The 24182-nt window shown below is 35.8% G+C and overlaps 1 protein-coding gene across 1 annotated transcript in view; it reads left to right on the top strand.

Annotated features, from left to right (window-relative positions):
- The window catches only part of GPBP1 (GC-rich promoter binding protein 1), a 37094-nt gene extending 13318 nt beyond the window's left edge, over positions 1-23776 (top strand). The window contains exons 4-10 of the mRNA XM_007450756.1: positions 1027-1093; positions 2160-2219; positions 9783-9967; positions 11696-11863; positions 12337-12524; positions 16745-16847; positions 23618-23776. Of these exons, the coding sequence (XP_007450818.1) occupies positions 1027-1093; positions 2160-2219; positions 9783-9967; positions 11696-11863; positions 12337-12524; positions 16745-16847; positions 23618-23776 (930 nt within the window). The remainder of the gene's footprint in view (positions 1-1026; positions 1094-2159; positions 2220-9782; positions 9968-11695; positions 11864-12336; positions 12525-16744; positions 16848-23617) is intronic.
- Positions 23777-24182: the final 406 nt, after the last annotated feature.

Here is a 24182-nt window from a genome sequence, read left to right as displayed (position 1 = left end):
GTCACAAAACACCGAGCTGATCTCCCTGTGCTATGTGGCTGCTTCCCACTAGCTATCTACCTTACGTTTGATAGTGTATATATGTCCATGCCTCTCTCTCGCTTTGTCACAGCTCACCCTTCCCCCGTCCCCATATCCTCAAGTCCGTTCTCCAGTAGGTGTGTGTCTTTATTCCTGTCTTACCCCTAGGTTCTTCATGACATTTTTTTTTCTTAAATTCCATATATATGTGTTAGCATACGGTATTTGTCTTTCTCTTTCTGACTTACTTCACTCTGTATGACAGACTCTAAGGTCTATCCACCTCATTACAAATAGCTCAATTTCGTTTCACCTCAGTTTTCTGATACCCTAGCATCACTTTTTGAAATATAAATTTGTACTTTGCTTTGAAAATGAGCATGTTTAACTAAACATTCAGTGATGCAAACCTAACAGAAGAGTTGAGGAATTAATTGTCTGATTTTCCTCTTCCCTGCTTTTGACCTTATGCTAAGAAAGGATGATTTCTCAGATTGATGCAAAGACTACATTCTCTTAACATTTGCCTTTTTAAAAAAAAATCATACTTTTTCCTCACATAGTTGGGGATGAGGAGAATATTTAAAGACCCTTCCTTTGTTTTCTTCAACTTGGAGTGAGTGTAGATAGTAACCATTTTAATTGTTAGCAGAATAAGCAGAAAGTAAGATTTATGAATAATTAGTGTTTAGTAGTTAAGAGTTCATTATATTATGTCAGATTTTTCCGTATAGTTTTGAGATTACCTTTATTTTTTTAGTTTAAAAATATTTACTTATTTCGCTGCGCCGTGTCTTAGTGGCGGCACACGGGATCTTTAGTTGCAGCATATGGGATCTAGTTCCCTGACCAGGGATCGAACCCTGGGCCCCTGCATTGGGAGCATGGAGTCTTAGCCACTGGACCACCAGGGAAGTCCCTGAGATTACTTTTAAAAGGATTTTTTTCTTAAATGTGAGCAGTTTAAACATTTATTGTATTCTTTTTATTCCAACTTTTTTTCAGCCATCTTTAAATCCTGAGTATGAGAGAGAACCAAATCAGAATAAATCTTTAGCTGCAGGTGTATGGGGTAAGTAATTCTTGACCTGTCTTTGAGGGATATAAAATGTTATTTTTAGGTTTCACTTTTGTGTTGTTTAAAATAAATAGGCTAGAATTAAACTTTCTCTTTTAAATACCTGTTTTTGATGTGCTAAGCTACAAAAAGGTAGCACTTACCTTTTAAAAACCAAGATATTGCAGATAGGAGAAGATCTTGATTTGGATAGTTGATTTACATGTTAGTACCGTTAAGTACACTCAAATATGCATTTTGAAAAAAATGGTCGTAAGTTAATGTAATGAATTAAAGTCATTTTGAGAGCAGCCTGATAATCTAACGAAACAAAAAAATTTAGTTTAACTTAATTTGTAGTTTTTCAAAGTTGAAAACTTAACTGGAAAGATAAGTACTTTTAATAAATCATAGTATATACAAAATTAATTTTTTTTACTTATGAAAATGGTTATACATAGACAGTATTTAAAAATAATTGTATAAATTTTGCCTACTGAGCTAGTCTGTTTGAAATTATTTGCCTTTTTGATTGTCAGATCTTAATGAGTTTTTCTGGTGATAACTCCCTTTTCTTTAAAACTGCTGAGAGTTTAATTTGATAGCATCTTACAGAAGATTAAACTGCACATATAGTAGAACTTAGTTAGCTTTTTAGAGATTCAAGTGAAGTTTAAAATAATGGAAAAAACTTAAAATATGAAGATTTGATATCTGAAAAATAAATTTAATTATTTGATACCAAATTCAGAGGTGATGTGTCCACTTTGGAACTTGTACACATGTTCATTTGTGTTTTCTATTGAAAATCAACAACTTACCAAAACAAAAGGATTGTGGCTTATGACAGCATACTAGTCCTAACAGTAAAGGCATTATTTTAAACTTTGCCACTTCCTGTGCTGTTCTTTATTGTATTTATGGGGTGATACGCTGGGGGAATTATTTTGTTTCTTTTGATCTCCCAATTTAAGGGCTTCTTGTGGGTGGGGGTGGGGGTGGTCAGACACTTTTGTTAGAACCATGTGAATGGCATTGTTTTTTCTGTATTGCAAATTAGTATTTCTGCCACTCTCCCCAGGCCTACACGCCCAGACACACACATACCCAACCAAAAAAATCTCCCAAGCTCCTCTCTTAGGTATGTTTCCTTATTATTCAGTTTTTCTGGGAACAGCTGATTGCATAAGAATATAGAACCACCTGGAAGGTGTTAAATAAGATCTCTAAGAAATTAGGAATAATTTGGATTTGATTAAAATGAAAGTAAATAAAAAATCAAGAATGTTAGTGAGCATTTGTCATATAAAACTACCTATCGATACTATTGGTACTGATCCTTGGTTAATATAATAATTTTAGAAATGATTTAAAGGCAAATACATCTTTGAAAATATTGAGAATAAAATGTATTAATATAAAGATTTTGGTTCTCCTGTTTCAGGGTTGGTCTAAGGATTTTGGGCACTAGTTGAAAAGATGTTTAAAAGGAAGATGTACTCTTTACTCTGTCTTAGGTAAACTAAAAAGTGTGTCTGCATTAGAAAAAAGAAAATGGTTAATTGTGGCTTGATTAATTGTTAAATTCCCAGTACTTCCCATAGGAATACAATGAAACTTCCATTGTATCACACTTCACTATTCCTTTCTTACTTTACCCCCTGGGTTCCCAAATATTGTTTTCCCCATTGCAACATTTAAAATAGCTATGTTCCTGAGGAAGACATGAGAGAATTTTAGGAAGGACTTCAGTAGAACTTTTCTAGTGCTACTTCCTTCCAGGTAAGTCAAAATTTAATAACGGAAATGTAATATGCATTAAAAAGCAAACACCACCAGTTTGTCCCTGAACTGTCCTTTTGTAGATCAAAAATTGCAAGAGTCCAAACATAATATCCCAAATAAAAAATACTTTGAGTGAAAGTAGTCAAGCTATTTAAACTATAGTTAAATATAAGTTTAATTCTACTTAGATCTTAATTAGCTTTATTGGAAACACCCTACAGTTTATATCTGTAACTTCTGTAGTGTTTTGATCTTAACCAGGATCACTGTTGCTTGATGCGTAAGATTAATATTTACTAATTAATTTATCTCATATACCTAATAATTTAAAACTAAACAAAAATTTAAGGCACTTCAGTGTGCCTGTGAGAATTTTAAAATAATTTACCTGGGTGACTGATTTGTGTAGTGAGAAAGAGAGAGAGAAAATGATGTGTTTGTGTGTCTGTATGCAATTTGAGACATTAGTGACTATCAAATTGATTTGTGTGTTTTTAGAAGTCCTGCTGGCTATTTGGGTTGGCGTAATATGTCAGGAACATATCACTAGCAGAGCCTAACATTTTGTGCTTAAGATACTAAATAATGAAAAACTTCAGTCACTAGTAATTAACTTAAGCATAGTCTTGTTTCAGCTCAGCATATATATTTGTGTTTATTCCTTGAGAATTTGATGAATTTATTCCTGAGTTTTTCTCATATTTGATACAGTACTTAAGAGCATCAAGGCTCATCTTTAAGAACTGTATTCATTTTTTTAGCCTTCTAAATCAAAGTTCTAAATCAAAGCAAATTGGTGACCAGCTTTTTTTTTTTGGCTGTGTTGGGTCTTTGTTGCTGCACACTAGTTTTCTCTAGTTGTGTCAAGCGGGAGCTATTCTTCATTGTGGTGAGCGGGCTTCTCATTGCGGTGGCTTCTCTTGTACGGGCTCTAGGCGCACTGGCTCCAGTAGTTGTGGTGCACGGGCTCAGTAGTTGTGGCTCGTGGGGTCTAAAGCGCAGGCTCAGTAGTTGTGGTGCACGGGCTTAGTTGCTCTGTGGCATGTGGGATCTTCCCTGACCAGAGATTGAACTCGTTTCCCCTGCATTGGCAGGCGGATTCGTAACCACTGTGCTACCAGGGAAGTCCCTGGTGACCAGTTCTTAAAGGTGGGTTGTTTTCTAGAGAATTCTAATGGTATTAACCACTAGGACACAGGTTGAGTGACATGATTGCACTAAATGAAAACAAGTGAAGTTTTTAAAGTGTCCTTGTAAAAGGATTAAGAGAAGGGAATAATCTTTATCAAATTTCTTTGTATAAAAGCATTCTGTTGGTAGATTGTTTATATATTGATATGACTACACTTTCCTTCAATGTCTTTCTTATATGAAAACAATTGTTAACATTATAACAAGAAGAAAAAGGTAATGCAACACATGTTCAAGGTTGAGAAGGAAAAATTAATAGTTTGATTAGACAACTTGACACAAGTAAATTTTATTTGGTCAGAGTTACATGTAGTGTTCATCATTTAAGTTTTTGTTTTAGAAATATATTAAGCCCACTTTTTTTTCATACGAGTAACATGGGGACCTTGTTAAAGGAAAGAACAGCATACTCCTGCTTTGACACAAATTATGTTAGTGAAACTCATTTGATTAAAACTCTCATATTACTATAAAACAAAAGATTTGTACATTAAATAAAAAATTCAAAACCAGGAAAATTCAAACAACATCAATCTGTCTAAAAATCTTAAAATATTTTTCTGTTTTAAAATTAGTGTTCAACTGGATTTAATTGCTGTGGTACTGATTGTTTGCTTTTGATATTTGTATGTTATTGTATCTTATGTGGTTAAGTTTCCTCTTCAAATTAGTGTGAAAACTTAATTAAAATACTGTTTATCCTTCCCTTGGCTGTATGCTTTTGTTCACACATTAAAGTTGCCTCTTATGTCAAGATGAGCAAATTAAATTATTAACTGGCATTACTGTGATGGTGAGGGAAAGGGCGGACCCCTAACTTAGTAGTGAACACTTACAAGCCTCTTAATTTTGACCATTCAGTACAGACTTGTTATTAGTGTTTTAGTTGGAGATAGTATACATTTTGAAGTATCTGACCTAGCAATACTTTAATTTCCATTTTCTCCAGTAGTATAATATAGTGGTTAAGTGCATTGGTTTTGGAATCAGATAGGTCTGGACCCTAATGTTAGGTCTTTTACTTATTAATTATTTAGACTTTGGGAAGACTACTTAATCTCTGAGTGAATTTTCTTGTCTGTGAAATGAGGAGGATCACTAAACTAACACTAATGGAAAAAGCACTGTTAATATTGTCTACTGTGTCATATCCTTGGTCATGTCACAGGTGTTTAATACATGTTAGCTAATTATGTTGAAATCCAGTAAGTGAGGGAGATTCTGGTACATTTAATAAAAGGCAAAAAAGAGTGTCCTAAGTGATAGATTGAAAAATAAAAGTAAAAACTGATTGAATCAGAATGTATATATGTATGTATAAGGCAACTATATGGAGAGTATAGTTAAAGACAGAAAAGAGGATGAGGAATTGAGATGTCAGCTCTGACTTATGTCTGGCCAGCTTACTTTGTATCAATATTATACATGGCAGTATTTTAATTCTAATCTTTCTTCAAAGGCTTGAGCCTTTCTCCTCCACCATTGGCTTTGGATTTAAAGGAACAAAACTAATTATAACATTCAAAGATACTGGGAGAGCATGAAATAACAAGATAATAAAAGGGTATTTAAAGTCAGTTATTATCAGATCACAGTTGTCTGTGAGGATAGAGGGAAATAATGATATGAAAATCCAAAACATTTGCCTTTAGGTATTTTGAAGGCAATTTGATTAAGAGTAACTGTTTATATGAGGTTGATAATAAGCACATATGACTTATAGAAGGAAGTCACCAAAGTCACTTACTTTCTAATTCTTGTTTATAAGTGTTAAAGTCTTTCATCAATACATAAATTTTCTCTTTAAAAAAATGAACAATTTGGGTCTTTTTCATGTAGTTTACCAGTTGATAAAGTAAATGGAGAAAGTATAGGAGTCGTCATTGGATACTGTTTGAATCCAACAGATTCAACACTTTAACTCAGAAGGTTTGTGTGAGGAGAATTTGTAGAGATAATCTGTGAATAGATGAGCCAGTTTATAAGTAACATAAATGAGGCAAATTTAAGTCACTAGTGCTGCCATCACCTTTTCCATTACTTATATGTGATAATTATCATCAAGAACTAGCTTTCCCTCCCTCCCCTCCTTCCTCCCCTCCTCCCCCTGCCCCCATTCGTTCTTCTTGGCTTGTTTGTTCTTGTATTGATATTTAACACATTCTTATTAATTCAGGCTCTCAGATAGGGTGTCTCCTGATCAAAAGCAGGGTCTCTGGAGTCCAAGTCCTCGATTTTGGTCAGTCAGTCTCATGATACCGGCACTTCAATAACCAGCAGCTGCTGGTCTTGGAGAGTCTCTCTGGAGAGGCTGCAGCTTACCCTGGGGACATAGACACACTGGTGGCACACACATTTAGGAACACTCTACCGCGTGAACACCACTGCTGGTGGCCGCCATTCTGGCCCATTAGACTAAGAACACTTTTCTTGTTCTTAAACAGGCAGGTTTATGTAGTATGTTCAGCATAGTTATATAGGATATAGGTTAGTCTTTATTAAAGGTGTTTATTTCTTTTATAATTTTTCCCATCTTCCATACTCTCATGGATTTTAGGTTTCAATTTCAGGTTTAAAATTCTTGAAAAAGGACACCTTTAATTTGAAATACAGTTGGAAACCTATTATAGTGGAGATTGTATATGACTTCTGGACATTTTTTCTAGTATTTGGTTTAAAGAAAACATTTTACTGCAACTCTGAGACAGGAACTGTTTTTCATTTTACAGATGAGAGATTAACTATTGAGGTTAGAGCAAGTATTAAAATTCTGTAAATCTGGCACAAAAACACATGGTCTTAACCTCTGTACTATTTGACTGTGAATACTTCGTAAGTACATCAGCACTATGTCTGCTTCTCTTTCCTCCCAATCCCTATCATCATCTTTTAGGTACCTTTATCATCTTTTACTTTACTACCTCTCTTCTATGACTGATTTCTTCGGCTTCACCTTTCTTCTTTATACGATATTCTCTCATTCTTTGCACTGAAGACCTCTTTGAGGAAACTGTCAGAATATTTCTTGCTTTTAGGTGTCTAGAAAACCTGTTTTAGGAAAGGTGAACTTTGTAGTCAGGAATTATATTGAGGCTTAAACAATGCCTGCTTGCTTATCTGTTCTCCTCTTCTGTCTTCTAGTTTTGATCAATGATGATTTACGTATAAAAATATTTTCTTTTTCTTCTTGTACCTTCACCCTTCAATGTGTGATCATTTTACTTCTGCCTAAAGTATCAATACGTTGTTTAGGATTTACTTTAGTAAAGATCTTTTCTTGGTGACTGAGATTGATTTTTTGTCTGAAAAGATTTCATTTCTGTCTTCTGCCTTATATGGCACTTCCAAGTCCCAGTTCTACAATCTAGGATTCTATAGGGCAGATTAGTCCCCTCCTCAGCTGTTGGGTTCCTTTGTGCACACACTCTAAGCTGAAGTTTTTTCCTTTGCTTCACTCTCTGGAAGTTGAGGTCATCCATTGCTGATGAACCTTCTCCTGTTCTTTGTTCTTTTTAAAATAAATTTATTTATTTATTTTTGGTTGCGTTGGGTCTTTGTTGCTGTGCACGGGCTTTCTCTAGTTGCGGCGAGCGGGGGCTACTCTTCGTTGCGGTGCACGGGCTTCTCATTGTGGTGGCTTCTCTTGTTGCAGAGCATGGGCTCTAGGCGTGTGGGCTTCAGTAGTTGCAGCGCACGGGCTTAGTTGCTCCGAGGCATGTGGGATGTTCCCGGAGCAGGGATCAAACCCGTGTCCCCTGCATTGGCAGGTGGCTTCTTAACCACTGTGCCACCAGGGAAGTCCCCTTCTCCTCTTTACTGTTGTATTTGTTTTCCTCCCTTATAGTAATTCTAAAATAAGGATCTAGAAGAGAAAGAAGATAAACTTGTGTGCTTAGTTCGTAATATTGGAATAGAAGTCTTCATCAGTGATGTTTGAACTTACTTAATTGTGCTGTACTGAAAGAAACACCCCCTGCTTTAATACTTGAATTCCTCTGAGATCAGACCTTGCAGACTCTTACTATCTTTTGCATTTCCCAGCATCAGTCAATCATTCTTCAGATTCCTGAGCTTCATTTAATTTAGATTTTGAGTACCAGATGTTAAGATTTTAAGATTTTTAAGATTTTTTTAAGATGTTAAGATTTTTTTTTTAATTTAAAGAATTGCTAATTTCAAGAATTTTAGTTATGCTGTAACCATCTGTTTACCAGAAGTAATTGTAACTTAAACTGTTTAGCACTATTTCTAGCGTTCTTCATTGGCCTCTGTTTGAGATCATTATTCTTCATTTTCGTTTTGACTTCATTTTGTTTTTCAGAAAAACTATATATTGGTGATGTAATTTGTGTCCTTATGTGCCTGAAAATATCTTTCTTAGCCTTAATATCCTGGGCCTTTGTAGGCAGCTGAGCAGTTGGAATGTTTGCCCTAGTAGATAAACATTCAGTGTTTAACTTTCAGAAAGATGAATCTTTGCTCACTTTGCTTTAGGTTCTTGTTGTGTTGGTTTGTTTGTTTTTTTTGGCCGTACCACACGGCTTGCGGTATCTTAGTTCCCTGACTGGGGATTGAACCTGGACCCTGGCAGTGAAAGCGCTGAGTCCTAACCATTGGACTGCCAAGGAATTGCCAGGTCCTTGTTCTTTAATTGTTTAGCATTACAGTAAATGACATACCATATAAGGTCGATAGTTTGAAGAGTTCGAAGTTCCAGATGGACTTTGAGAGTCCCTCCATGTCCCTAGGAGTCCTTGTTTAGTTTAGTTTTTGAGATAATGCAGTAGGAAGTTTGGTTTGTTTGACACAGGGCATCATCATATATATCTGTGCTACTCACCATCTCACAGAGTCGTATCTTAAGCTAATTTTAATTTAGTTTTTCTGTGATTTCTTTCTTTGAGTTAATTCTTTCCTTCTAAATTCTCCAACTGTGAAACTGATGCTTTCAGAGTTTTTCTAAGGGAAGAAAGACATACGTCTCTGCCATAATTGTGAATATGCTCACTGTAACATCTGTTTGATTACACATTGACTGATTAAACTCTAGGAGTAATTTTTCATATTTTAGCAACTGTGGGTGTACTGAGAAAAGCTTTCAGTTAGCAAGTATTATTTCTAGTACTATCTTCAGAAGCCCGGGCTGAGTTGGATCCCCTACGACTTGCACAATGCCTTCAGTGTAGTTTGGATGGCCAGTAAATATTTGAATGAATTGGTATTATGAAAACAATTCCCCTTTTCATTAGTCATAACTTAAGTAGGAATTTAGAAATAGAGGGACTGTAGTTTCTTTCTAATTAGTAATAACTTTATGAGTGAGATATAAAGAATGAAGGAATTAGGAAAATTCTGTTTTCAAAATGGAGAAGAGGAAAATATATTTTATATTTCAAGTCTTAAGAGCCATTAGGATGAAATTTGTAATTTAAAAAAATTAATGAAAAGTATGCTAGAATGTAGTTAATTTTGGCTGTGTCATAGTTAACCATTCTAGGAAACTAGCTGAATTCATCTTTGTTACTTGACATTGCTCAATTCTTGCTATGATTTGTTTGATTGTTTTAGCTTTATTTCTCAAGCAGGAATATAGTTCATAATTATTTTAGTCAGGAAGCAGCTGTTATTTTTAAATATAATCAAGTTTGGAATATACGATTCTTTTGGTGGTTTAATTTTATGCTAAAATTTAAACTGTGTAACTATTGCTCGTGCTTTATTTATGCAGAATATCCCCCGAATCCTAAATCTAGAACTCAAAGGATGCTGGTCATTAAGAAAGGTAATACAAAAGACTTACAGCTATCTGGATTCCCAGTAGTAGGAAATCTTCAGTCACAGCCAGTTAAGAATGGGACTGGTCCAAGTGTTTATAAAGGCTTAGTCCCTAAACCTGCTGCTCCACCTACAAAAGTAAGTTCTAAGTTGTTAAACATGCAAGTTTTAAGTTGATTATCAATTGAATTACTTTGAGAAAAAAAATTTCACGTTGAAGTGTGGGGGTATTGGTGGGCTGCTGATTTCTAAGTGGAAAGCGTTGTTGGCCCACTGTGTGTCATTGATTTTAATTGTCTTGTAAGTGGCTTGTGTGTTTGTCCATGTATGTTTTCATATTTTAGTAGTCCGTAGTAGATGAAATCTATAAATACGTGTTTTGCAAGATGTATCTGTGATATATTTGCTTAATAATAATGTATAAAATGCTCTGTCCTTCGTGTTCAGTTTTAGGTTTTTGAAACTCGGTCACTTGTGTTTTCTTGGTATTAGGCAAAAGAAACCTAACTTAAGGGTTATAAAACTTTGAAAAAACAGGCCCCAAACCCCAAAAAAAAAAAAAAAAAAAAAAAATTACTCCCAAGGAGCGAAATGTATCTTAATCATGGTAATTTAATTAACAGTGAACAAAAGGCATAGATGCATTAAATGAATGCATTAAAATGAGATATTTTAGTTCTTTCAGAAAACTTGATTCAGATACTTCCTTCCGTTTGCTAACTTTTTTTGCAGTTTAAGTAGGGATAATTTTAAAAATTGCTAACAAAATTTCCAAATATCTTAAAATGTAGAGAAAATCATACAGTGAAACACCCATATACTTATCAACCAGAAAGAGTAATTTTTAAGAGAAGAATTATGAAAACGGGTATTTTGACTTTTGCCACAGACTTATGCTATGCTGTCTGATTGAACCTTGACTAAAATTAAGGATTTTTATTATATAATCTTCTTTTGGGGATGATGGACACTAAGAGAGGGCAGAGAGGAGGAAGAAGAGGGAAAGGTGCATATTATTATTTTACTGACCTTGAAGTAGCTTATGTGTTTCTTTCTCATTTGGCCAGCTTTCTGAAACTTCTAGATCAGGGGCTTCCCTGCCCAGTTCAGGGTCAAAAGACACTTGTGACTGTATTGTTATAACTGAGATTGGTCTGGGTACTATAGTGGAACATTATAACCCCTCATATACTAGTTCTCAATCATAGAATTTTAGAGCTCTGGTGGAAGGACAAGCATTCTCAGCTGGTTGGTTGTGGCTTAAATTCTGTAGACGTTATTGCCAACAGTTAAGCATTTTGGTTTATTCCCATGGCTTAAAATACCTGTGACACAGAATTCTAACATTCTCTTTTCTTTTGTACTCCACTGTCAAAATGGACTCCAGTCCATGTTCTGTTACTGTTCCCTCCTGCTCTTCCACAAAAATTTTCCCTCATAAAACACTATCTGATAAACTCAATGTGTACCTGTGTGTAAAGAATTATAATAGTTCGTATGGGAAGCTGTTATGAACCTTAGAACTCTGTGGAACACAATTTAAAAAACTGCTTTCTTTTTGAATTATAGAAATGTTTAAGCAATTTCAGGATTCATTTTATAAAATAGTATTTAAAGTCCTAATTTAGAATCATAGTTCTTGGTATTATCAGACCTTAATTGTTTTTGGGATAAAATTTTTATGTTTACTCATTCAGTGGGATAGATAAAAATGGCAGTCATTGTGGAAAACAGAGTTTAAAATAGAATTTAAAATCAATTTTGTATTGGGAAGAAGGTGAAATAGAAAGTCATGGTAGTTGTAAACTTTATATTGATATTAGTTCTCTGTCTACATTTATCAACATTTTTGATTTTTTTTTTTAGTGTAATCGCTCAAATTCCTCTTCACCTGTTGACAAACTTAATCAGCAGCCTCGTCTAACCAAACTGACACGTATGCGCACTGATAAGAAGAGTGAATTTTTGAAAGCATTGAAAAGGGACAGAGTAGAAGAGGAACATGAAGATGAAAGCCATGCGGGCTCAGAAAAGGTAATTGAACTTGCAGTGTAATTCTTGGTTTGACATTAGCATGTCATTGGAATAGGTGGGCCAATATTATTTATTTAGGACCTTTGAATATTTTCATATTTCTGAAAACAAGGCTAGCTAGCTATTTGCATAAATAATGACTTCATTTCTAAAATAGGTTTTTCTTACTCTGTAGTTCCTGTGCAAAAATGAAATTAAAAAAAATTCCTGTTCATATTTGTGTTTTTGGTTTTCCCCATCTTGCCTACCTTTATTTATCCTGTTAGTTTTGTCTTTATTGAATAGATGTAAATACATAGAGTCAGAAAGCTGTTGGTACCCTTCACAACTTAGTTTTACATCTTATGAAACTGTCTCCTAAATGATTATATAATCATTACAGTTGTTTATCAATGAAAATCTAACCAGGATCTATTAAAGTTTTTTTTTTAAACAGTTCTATTCTCTCATTTTTTTAACCTTTCAAAAATCAGGATGACGACTCATTTAATTTGCATAACAGCAATAGTACTCACCCAGAAAGGGATATAAACCGAAACTTTGATGAAAATGAAATTCCACAAGAGAATGGCAATGCCTCGGTAATTTCCCAACAGATCATTCGGTCTTCAACCTTCCCACAAACTGATGTTCTTTCTAGTTCACTTGAAGCAGAACACAGGTTAGTATTTTTACGTTTGTCTCTACCCAGAATTTTGATTTTATTATAGAAAATTGATTTATTTTTTAACAGCTTCATTGAGATATAATTTATATACTATAAATTTTTTACTCAATTCACTAATTTTTGGTGTATTTGAAGTTGTGTAACTGTCACCACAGTCTAATTTTAGAACATTTCTTTCAATCCAAAAAGAAACCCTGTGCTCATTTACAGTTACTCCTCATTGTTACTCTCTGTCCTTAGGTAACCACCAGTCTGCTTTCAGTAATACTTTATCAAGGTTCATCCATGGTGTAGCATGTGTTTCTCTGAAAATTGAGTGATATTTCTTTTCCATGGCTTCAAATTTTCTGTAATTTTTTGTTTTTGTTTTTGATGGCGGGATCTCAGTTCCCAAACCAGGGATTGAACCTGGGCCACAGTAGTGAAAGCCTGAATCCTAACCATTAGGCCACCAGTGAACTCCCTGTAAACTTTCTGATTCTTAAGTTACATACACATTTAAGTACTCATATTGCTTGATTTAACAACTTAGGCATCAGTGATACAGTTCTCAAGGATGACAGTTTTGTTGTTAAAAAATATAAAATATGAAATAAGCACATATATTACTATTATTATCAAGTTTCAGTATGTCGTCAAGGTATTGAGGATAGCTTCAACATCAGAGGGGTAGTTGTTACCTTGTCTAAGCACCAAATGAATTAATAGAAATGAGTGCCAGAGAAATTCAAGGGAGTTTTGGGGTAGATAGCATTATGGCTTGAGTACCAGTCAGAGTTTTAATTGGGATCTAAATTAAATCTTAAAGGGTGAGACAGTACGGGCAAGGGTACTGGGTAGTCATTTTGGAATAAAAAGGGGCATGAAAGGATATTTAGAGTTGAATACATACCTGGTTTGTTTTAGGGTTAGTGAATAGAATATCTTGACAGGAGTGTGGAGTCCTTAATGGAATTAGAGATAAATTGAAAAGGCAGGGCCTTAGAGATCTATTCAAGCTCTTTCAATGCTTCAGATGAAGAAATAGCTCAGGGAAGTGAACAAATTAGCCTGTGTCTTATACCTGGTTTGTGGAGAGTAGGATTTGTGACCCAGGTCTTCCACTTCTAGTCCTGTGCTTTTTCTAATGTAAGGAATTTGAATTTGTGGTCGTGGTGTTAAGGTTAAGGAGTTTGTTCTTTAGGAAGTGGGACGCCATTGAAAATATTTAGTGGAGGGTGGTAATTGTGAAAATGGTTTCAGGGTGATTTGGTAATAATTTGAAAGAGAATGGGAAGAAATGCTAATGAAAAGGCAAAGTGCGGATCACTGTTGTGGTATATTCCTAACTGTGGGAAATAGGGAAATACAGAGTTTTTGTTTTGAAAGCTATTCTAGAAACAGTTAACAGTTACAGCCCTTGGAGGGAAGTGGAAAGAGGAGAGAACGGACAGTTAGGAATACTTATTTTTCATAAAGTTTGAAATAATTTGTCCTATCTGCATTATTATTTAGTTATGATTCAGTTTTTAAAAGTGAAACAAGTAAAAGTAAGGATCCAGTGAAAGGTGTGAGATTGTTTTTACCAGGCTAGATCTGTAGACTCTGGACTGGGTGGCATTGAGAATGGAAGTGCCATTCCACAGGGAGGCCATCTAGGTTACAGTGAAGACAAAGAATTAAATGATTAAAAGAAATGTGAGAAATAGTAATTAACAGTGATGGTGACTACGACATTTTAGTCCAGAGGCAGCAGAGTTTGGTGCAGTGTATACTAACTTAGGAGGCAAAAAACCAGAATTCTGCTCCTTTGTTTGCTGTCAAGTAGGCAAATTGTTTTTACTTAAGAGATCCTGGTTTTTCATCTGTAAAATATGGGTATAGTGTTACATTTTATTTCCAGTCTCTGAGCACTTTTTATGAGATTGTTTGAAAATGTGTAAATGCTACAAAGTAGCCAATATGTGACAGGTTCAATTTGAAACATGAGTTAGGTGTAAAAAGGAGTATGTTTAAGGGATGTAATTATGGAATCTTAAAAAAAAAATGGTTCTGAAGAACATAGGGGCAGGACAGGAATAAAGACGAAGACGTAGAGGATGGATTTGAGGACACAGGGAGGGAGAAGGATAAGCTGGGATGAAGTGAGAGAGTGGCACTGACATATATACACTACCAAATGTAAAATAGATAGCTAGTGGGAAGCAGCTGCATAGCACAGGGAGACCAGCTCCGTGCTTTGTGACCACCTAGAGGGGTGGGGTAGGGAGGGTGGGAGGGAGACGCAAGAGGGAGGAGATATGGGGATATATGTATACATACAGCTGACTCACTTTGTTATACAGCAGAAGCTAACACAGCAATGTAAAGCAATTATACTCCAATAAAGATGTTTAAAAAAAAAACAGTATAATCAGACTAGTACAGGATATGTGGCCATATAAGAAACAGAAGCTTTAAAGGCTCTAAGTCAAATGCAGCAGTCATGGCTACAGTATTCTTGTTTGCCCAACTAGAGAAAGTGGTTGATTCCCTGTTAATCTTTTTTTTTTAAACTGAAGTATAGTTGATTTACAATGTGTTAGTTTTTGGTGTACAGCAAACTGATGCAGATTCTTTTTCATTACAGTTTATTACAGGATACTGAATATAGTTCCCTGTGCTATACAGTAGGACCTTGTTGTTTATCTATTCTTTTTTAAAATTAATTAATTTTTGCCTGCATTGGGTCTTTGTTGCTGCATGCAGGCTTTTCTCTAGTTGCAGCGAGTGGGGGCTACTCTTCATAGCGGTGCGTGGGCTTCTCATTGCGGTGGCGTCTCTTGTTGCGGAGCACGGGCTCTAGGCGCACGGGCTTCAGTAGTTGTGGCACGTGGGCTCAGTAGTTGTGGTGCACCGGCTTAGTTGCTCTGCGGCATGTGGGATCTCCCCAGACAAGGGCTTGAACCCTTGTGTCCCCTGCATTGGCAGGCGGATTCTTAACCACTGCGCCACCAGGGAAATCCGTCTTCGCAAAACTTTTAATCTTTTGAGCGAGAACTGTTCCAGGTACTTTTTATAGGGAGTTGAAATTTTTTCCATTAAGAGAATTTTGTAAAGACCAAAATAAATGGAAATCCGAAGCTGCAATGTCTGGTGAATATGGCTGATGAATCAGAACTTCCCAGCCAAGCTGTAACAGTTTTTGCCTGGTCAGCAAAGAAACACGTGGTCTTTTGTTATCCTGATGGAAGATTATGCATTTTCTGTTGACTAATTCTGGATGCTTTTTGTCGAGTGCCGTTTTCAGTTGGTCTAATTGGGAGCAGTACTTGTTGGAATTAATCGTTTGGTTTTTTGGAAGGAGCTCATAATAGAGGATGCCCTTCCGATCCCACCAAATACACAACATCACTTTCTTTGGATGAAGACTGGCGTTTGGTGTGGTTGGTGGTGGTTCATTTTGCTTGTCCGATCTCTTCCATTACACATTGCTGTACAGTATCTACTTTTCATCGCCCGTCACAATTTGTTTTAAAAACGGAATGTTTTCGTTGTTAATTATTAAGTAGAGAATTGCATGCGGAAATATGGTCAAGAGGGTTTTTTTTCTTCCGCTTAACTTACGTGGAACCCAAACATCAAAGCGAGTAACATAACCACGCTGGTGCAAATGATTTCCAGCACTTGATTTAGATATTTTGAGTATGTTGGCTATCTCCCGCATGGTATAACGTTGATTGTTCTCAGTGTCTCGATTTGATTGCTATTGACTTCAACTGGTCTGCCTCACCATGGAGCATCGTCTAGCGAGAAATCTCCAGCAGGACACTTTGCAAACCTCTTTTGACAACGTTCGATCAGTCACAGCACCTTCTCCATACACTGCACAAATCTTTCTGTGCTTTTCAGTTGGCGTTTTTATCTTTCGTGAAATAATACAGCATAATATGCCAAACATGTTCTTTGTTCCATCTTCACTGTTAAAATGGATACACAAAAATTCACCAATTTTGATAAGCTTTTTTTAAAATGCATGCTGAATATGACAGCTGTTACAATACAGTCTAACAAAATTGTTTCAAAAGAAGTTAAAGACAACTAAGTGCTACTAGAGCCATCTTACAGAAAAAAAACCAAACGAACCTTTTGGCTAACCCAATAAAATGGATCATGTTTTCTTGCTCACAGTGTAAAAGGAATTATCTTACTAGGGTTAAGTTCTAAATTAAATTTATTCTTTCCCCCCTTTCCAGATTGTTAAAGGAGATGGGCTGGCAAGAAGACAGTGAAAATGATGAAACATGTGCTCCCTTAACTGAGGATGAAATGAGAGAATTCCAGGTTATTAGTGAACAGGTAAGAAGAGCTGAATCATATAAGTTCACTTTAAAAATTGCCCTTCCTTAATCAGAACAACATATAACTAAGCATTTTTGGGGGGTGGGGAGAAAGAAAGTTTTACAGTTTTATTTAGGAATTTGTTAAACATCACACGGTAGGTCAGATTTGCCTTTCTTTTAAATAGGTCTGCAATGCTGACTTCTTTAAATCCATGGATCTGCAGTGTTTAGGAATTAGTGTAAAGAATATGTCTGATTTGTCACTTTTCAGGTATTTAAAAAATGACTTGGGGATAAGAAGTAGAAAACAGCAGTAGCTTTGCCAAATGTAGCTTCATTTTTTTATCCTTTTCCTGGCACAGGAATATTTAATATTCTAGAACATCTTTCTTTAATGTCTTAATAGTTGCCATTTTGAAAGAGTATTCTTTAGAAAATGTACAGTAGAGTGTCAGGGAGTTGAGATTTTTCTTTTTCAAGTCCATTATAGTTTTTTAAAATAGTTCTGGTCATGCAGAAGTGATTTTCTATACGGAGATACTATTATTATAATCTTCAAAACACTTCTTAAATGTTTTGAATGAAATCTTTGAGGAAATTAGTTACATTTACTTCATAATAAAATAGACTTCATCGTCCTAATTAAAAATTTGTGGCAAAATACGCATAACGTAAAATTTACGATTTCAACCATTTTTAAGTGTACAGGTTTGTGGCATCAGGTACATTGACATTGTTATGCAGCCATTACCACCACTCACCTCCAGAGCTATTTTCATTTTGTAAAACTGAAACTCTGTACCCGTTAAACCATAACTTCATTCTCTGCTCCCCCAACCCTGGGAAACCACCACTCTACTTTCTGTCTCTGTGAATTTGTCTGGGTACCTCATATAAGTGGAATCATGCAATATTTGTCCTTCTGTGACTGGCTTATTTCACGTAGCAGAATGTCTTTGAGATTCATCCATGTTGAAGCACGGGTCAATCAGAATATCCTTTTTTTAAGACACAATAATTCATTATATCTGTAAACATGGATAAACATTTTTTTTATTCATTCATTGATGGACATTTGGATTGCTTCCACCTTTGGCTATTGTAAATAATGCTGCTGTGAACATGGGTGTATAGGTATCTGTATCTATATCTATCTATAGATAGATATCTATACACCCATGTTCACAGCAGCGTTTATATCTATAGATAGATATAGTCTATATATAGCTGTAGACTCTGTCGATATCTGTAGAGTCCCTGTTTTTAATTCTTTCAGGTATTTACCCAGAAGTAGAATTGCTGCATCATATGGTTATCTATTATTAACTTTTTGAGAAGCTGTCCTACTGTTTTTCTGTAGTAGCCACACCATTTTACATTCCCACCAGTGGTGCTCTCTTCCCTCTTATTTCTCGTATTTTTCTCGCAATACCATTTGTTGAAAAAGACTGTGCTTTCTGTATTGAATGGTCTTGGCACCCTTGTTAAAAATCATTTGTATATGCAAGGGTTTGTTTCTGGGCTTGCTATTCATTGGTCTTCAGTTCTGTTTTTGTGGGGGTTTTTTTTTTTCCTATAAATTTATTTATTTATTTTTAATTTAGGCCGTGTTGGGTCTTCGTTGCTCCGCATGGGCTTTCTCTAGTTTCGGTGAGCGGGGTTACTCTTCGTTGCGGTGCACGGGCTTCTCATTGTGGTGGCTTCTCTTGTGGAGCACGGGTTCTAGGCGTGTGGGCTTCAGTAGTTGCAGCACATGGGCTCAGTAGTTGTGGCTCACTGGCTCTAGAGCACAGGCTCAGTAGTTGTGGTGCACAGGTTTAGTTTCTCCATGGCATGTGGGATCTTTCCTGACCAGGGCTCGAACCCGTGTCCCCTGCATTGGCAGGCGGATTCTCAACCACTGCGCCACCAGGGAAGTCCCTTCAGTTCTGTTTTTATGCCAGTGCCACATTGTTTGGATTGCTGCAGCTCTGTAATATGGGTTTTTTTGGTTTGTTTTTTGTTTTAAAGGATGGATGAGGCTATGTTTAGTGTTGAGTTCAGCTAAATTCAGGACCCTGGGAAAGCCAGGACCTTTTTCTTTTTTTTAAAAAAAAATAAATTTATTTATTTTTGCCTGCATTGGGTCTTGTTGCTGCACGTTGGCTTTCTCTAGTTGTGGCTAGAGGGGGCTACTCTTTGGTGGGGTGCGCTGGCTTCACACTGTGGTGGCTTCTTTTGTTGTGGAGCACAGGCTCTAGGTGTGCTGGCTTCAGTAGTTGTGGTGCGTGGGCTCTAGAGCTCAGGCTCAGTAGTTGTGCAGCAGTTGTGGCTTGCAGGCTCTAGAGCACAGGCTCAGTAGTTGTGGCGCACGGGCTTAGTTGCTCTGCGGCATGTGGGATCTTCCCAGACCAGGGCTCGAACCCGTGTCCCCTGCATTGGCAGGCGGATTCTTAACCACTGTGCCACCAGGGAAGTTCTGTAATATGTTTTGAGATAAGCAAGTGTGAAACTTCCAACTTTGCTCTTCTTTTCAAAAGAGTGTTTTGGCTATTCTGGAATCCCTTGAGCTTTTAGAAGAGTTTTAGGATGGGTTTTTCTGTTTCCGCAAAAAAATACCTGTGAGATTTGATAGGGATTACATTGAATCTGTAGATTGTTTGTGGTAGTATTTGCATCTTAACAGTGCTAAGTCTTCTAATCTGTGAGTATGGATGGGATGTTTGTTAATGTTTTTTAAAATTTCTTTCAGCAGTGTTTTGTAGTTGTCAGTGTAGAAGTCTTTTACCTCCTTGGTTAAGTTCATTCCTTATAATTAAGGATAAGTATTTTTTCTTTTTAATGCTATTATAAATAGAATTGTTTTCTTTTTTAAAGAATTGTTTTCTTAATTTACTTTTTGGATTGTTCATTGTTACAGAAATGCAGCTGATTTTTATGTATTGGTTTTACGTGTGTTAGTTCTCACAGGTTTTTAAATAGAATTTTTAGGTTTTTTACATATAAGATCATGTTGTCTGTAAACAGATAATTTTACTTCTTTTCCACTTTCATATTTCTTCCTTCCCAGTTAATGTAAATTTTTTTTTCGGAAGTTAGTGAACCGTGTTATTTTTCACAAGCTGATTATGGGAAATACTTCTGAAGGATTTTTTTTGTTATGTTTATTATATTGTCCAATTTACAAACAAAAAAATCACGTTAGGTGTACAGTTGGGTGAGCTTTGACAAATGTATATAGCTGTATGACTGTGATCCCCAAAAGTTCCACATTGTCCCTCTTTGCATTTAGTTCTTTCACTCCCAGCTCCAGCCCCTGGCAGACACTGATTATTTGCTTTCTGTCCCTATAGTTTTGCCTTTCGACAATTTTTTTTTCCTGGATACCTTTTTTTTTACATTAATTTTTATTTGAGTATAGTTGGTTTACAATGTTGTGTTAGTTTCTGCTGTACAGCAAAGTGAATCAGCTATACATACACATATATCTACTCTTTTTTAGATTCTTTTCCCATATAGGTCATTACAGTATATTGAGAAGAGTTCCCTGTGCTATATAGTAGGTCATTATTAGTTATCTATTTTATATATAGTAGTGTGTATATGTCAATCCCAATCTCCCAAGTTACACAGTGTTTTACTAATTGAACCATATATTGTTATAGTCCTGAATCTGGTTGCTTTCATGCTTTTGAAACTCACCCATGTTTGGTGAGTAGTAGTCCATTGTGTAGGTTTGCCATTTTGTGTATCTCTGAAGGATTTGTTTTGAATCTGAAGAAAGGCATCAAGAAAAACCACTTAGTATCATTACCATAAGGTAGTAGTCAAGGAAAACATAATATTGCCTGACCAAGATAATTGGCTTTAAAACCCTGTTATGACTGGGGCAGGTAGATAAAACCCTATTGATAATAAAATAATTAACTGATATAAAAAATTTGTGCATACTGTGGGGTGGAGAGCAATGGCCTGTAAGTATAATGTCCATTTTTTAAAAAAATAAAGATAAAGACATGGGTATATTTATGTTAATGATGACATGTCATTTGACATTTAGATGCCTAAAAAACCATTAGGGCCTGATGCTGTTACCATTGTATCTGGTAACAGTTGAGAATCTGAGTTTAAACTCCTTCTCTTCAAATTCTGCAAACATTTATCAAGTGTTCACTATGCCCAAGATTTTAGAGTTTATAGAGATGAGCTCCTTCATAGTGCTGCAGTTTAATGAAGATAGGTAGATTCCCATATAAAGCAGACTGTGGTAGCAGTTTTCAAAATATTTAAGGTGAGGACAGGAGAGAGAGTCATGCAAATTCATCAGATGTTTCTTGAGGTCCTATTCTAGAGTGCTGGGGAAACAAAAATTTTTGCCCACGTAGAATTTACACTAATTAATTAATCTAGAGGTCAACGCCAGTTGCAGTGATCTGGAAAAGCATAATTGAGTTGGGTTTGAATTGGCCTTTGTCAGGTAAGATGAGGGAATGACATTCCTGGTGTAGGGAGTGAACAAAGGCAAAAGTAAGAGTTCAGAGTATGCTGGGGTTCAGAGTGGCTGGAGCATGGGGTAGAAAGATTTTAATGAAAGATCTTGATAACAGTAATAAGTAGGGTGAGTCTAAATCCTAGTTTGCCTTGGAGAGTCCCAGTTTATGCATGTTAATCCCACTGTATTTATTAATGGCACATGTTTACTCATTCTCAAAAGTGCCCTAGTTTGAATGATAAATTAACGTGGCCTCCCTAATTGTGAGTAACGTCATGTGAGCTCTTAATGCCCTCTAGGTAATTGTGCTAAGTGCATTTTTGTAGTATTTGTATGAAGTCAGTAATATCATTAGTCCTGCTGTGTAGACAACAAAACTTAATTAGGCTCATAGTGGTTGGGTAACTTTCTCTAGGTCTGTACAGTGTATCATTAGTGGAGTTGGAAGTTGAGCCCAAGTCTGGCTGACTTCATAGCCTGTGCCTATAATTGTGATATAAGGTTGAAAAAACATATTGTAGTCATATTAAGGTTTTTGTATGCCATGTCAGGAGTATAGATTGTGTTTTACTATAGGAAACCTTTTGAGGTATTTTTAGGTATGTGAAACCATTTGTACTTGTGGAAGTACAGGTATAGTGTAAGGTGTATATTGGAAGTGTAATTGTGAAGACTAGGATCAGAGTGGTTAGTTGGGAATATATTGTAATAATTAGGGAAGGGGTAAATGAGGGCCTGAAGTAGAGAAATGACAGTAAAACGTGGTCTTGATGAGACTGAGATCTGAAATAGAATCAGCAGGATTTTGAAATTTCAAGCTATGAACTGATAATTATATCATTATTACAGACAGGAATGGAGGAGGAGGAGTTGGTTTTAGGAGACTGTATATATATACACACACATATGTATGTATATGTGTAATTCTATGCATTTTACATAAATGTATATGTAAAATTTTGTGTGTGTGTGTGTATTTCCCCCCCATGCCCCCCCCCCCCCAGGGTTGGCGGAGGGTGCAGGCATTTAGAGAAATCAGAGATAAAGATCAGATTTGGTTTTTATCATAATTGTCCACAGTTGATTTTAAGCTGTGGAAAGATTAGGTGGCACTGGGTGATAAATCATGTGAAGCAAGGATAGAACTTTGAGGGATTAGAAAGGTGTACCTTTAAAAGAGAGATGCGGCGTATTTGTAACCATCACAGTGGCTGAGAACGCCAGAGACTGAGAACACTGAGAACATGGCTTTTGTTTTTCTTAGTAAAGTTGGTGGTGAGGTCATTTGTTTAAAGTAAAGGGAGGTAGCTAAATAGGGAGGGGAAAAGGAAAATTGACAGCTAATAAGACTCTAGACTTGTTATTTCTAATTATCAAGGTTTGTAGCAAAATTAGCTGTGATGTAAGTTGCCCTTTGGGTTTGGATCTTATCCTAATCCTTATGACTTTAAAAAGCCCTCTAGACTGTGACACCTATAGATAGTTCCAAATATTAACTTATTATATAACTGGATTTGGTCTTACAGAAATTTGTATTTCTCATTTTGATAAAACTTACCAGAGTCTCAGACATTTTTCTTACTTATACCATACTTAACATACTAACCCTTCAGTTCTGATTTTCAGAAATAACGTACTGTTTTTTTCACTATCTTAATCTCTGTGGTTAAGCAAAGGCCTCTGATTTTGTTACCTTGTGCTTACCTTATTTGAATACTCCTTACTTACTGGAGTACTTTGTATTCTGGTTATTCTGCAGAGTATGAGTAAAGCGGATTGTGGGGTATGTTAATAGCCTAGTTAGGTCAGAATAATAAAAATAACAGCTGTAGCTTAATGGTTGCTGATTATATTGTAGGCAGCACCTGAAGATATTTATTACAGTTCTCATTAAGGAAATGAAAATTTGGGAAGGTTAATTCCTTAACAAGTGACAGAATTCACACCTCCCCTGTCTGGATCCAGAATCTTTTCACTAGACTAGTACTATACACCATATACATGTATACATATGTGTGTGTGTGTGTGTGTGTGTGTGTGTATGTATATGTATATGTGTATATATATATAGTGGTTTGGTAAGTTACAAATGCAGTTCTTCCAAAGGTAGTGATTTATTCATAGGAAATACTTTGTTATATTGGTTGGATCAATTACCTATATCTAACTAGTTTTTCAAAAATGATATCATAATCTATGGAGTTTTATTACCTTTATTGCATTCATGGGTACATTTGATTATTAGAGCATTCTTAATTTGTAGTAACTCTTGGAGGATAGTTTATTTATTCTGTTTATTTTTGTTGACATTTTAGTTACAGAAGAACGGTCTGAGGAAAAATGGTATTTTGAAAAATGGCCTGATCTGTGACTTCAAGTTTGGACCCTGGAAAAACAGCACTTTCAAACCCACTATTGAGAATGATGACACAGAGACAAGTAGCAGTGACACATCAGATGACGACGATGTGTGAAGGATTTCCTAACAGCTTTAGAAATTTTAGTGTGATACATCTCTCATACAGTTTGGGGTGAATTGTAAAAATGAAGAACTATAATTTATGTAGTAAAATACCCCATTAGAAGATGATTTTTTGGGGGAACTTCAATATGAAGAAAACCAAGAATGTTGTGTTGGGCTGTGTTGAACATTATTTCTTTGTTAAATGAATGTTGTAGAAATGAGGACTTTGGTTGATCCAACATTGACTTTCTTCATCACTGCAGCATTTCTCTGACTAGCAATGTGACGATGTAACAAATGAGATTTTCTCATTTAATAATAAAAAAATTGTGTAATGTTTTGCAAAGCTTCTGTCTTAAAATGTCCAGGTCTTAAGAAAAAAGGCAGCTTACACTGTTTTGCTTGCAGAGTCATAT

The sequence above is a fragment of the Lipotes vexillifer genome, unplaced genomic scaffold, assembly GCF_000442215.2.
Source record: "Lipotes vexillifer unplaced genomic scaffold, Lipotes_vexillifer_v1.1 scaffold274, whole genome shotgun sequence".
Lineage (NCBI taxonomy): Eukaryota > Metazoa > Chordata > Mammalia > Artiodactyla > Lipotidae > Lipotes > Lipotes vexillifer.
The sequence above is the reverse complement of the archived record's forward strand: the minus strand, read 5'-3'. Positions and strand labels throughout refer to the sequence as shown.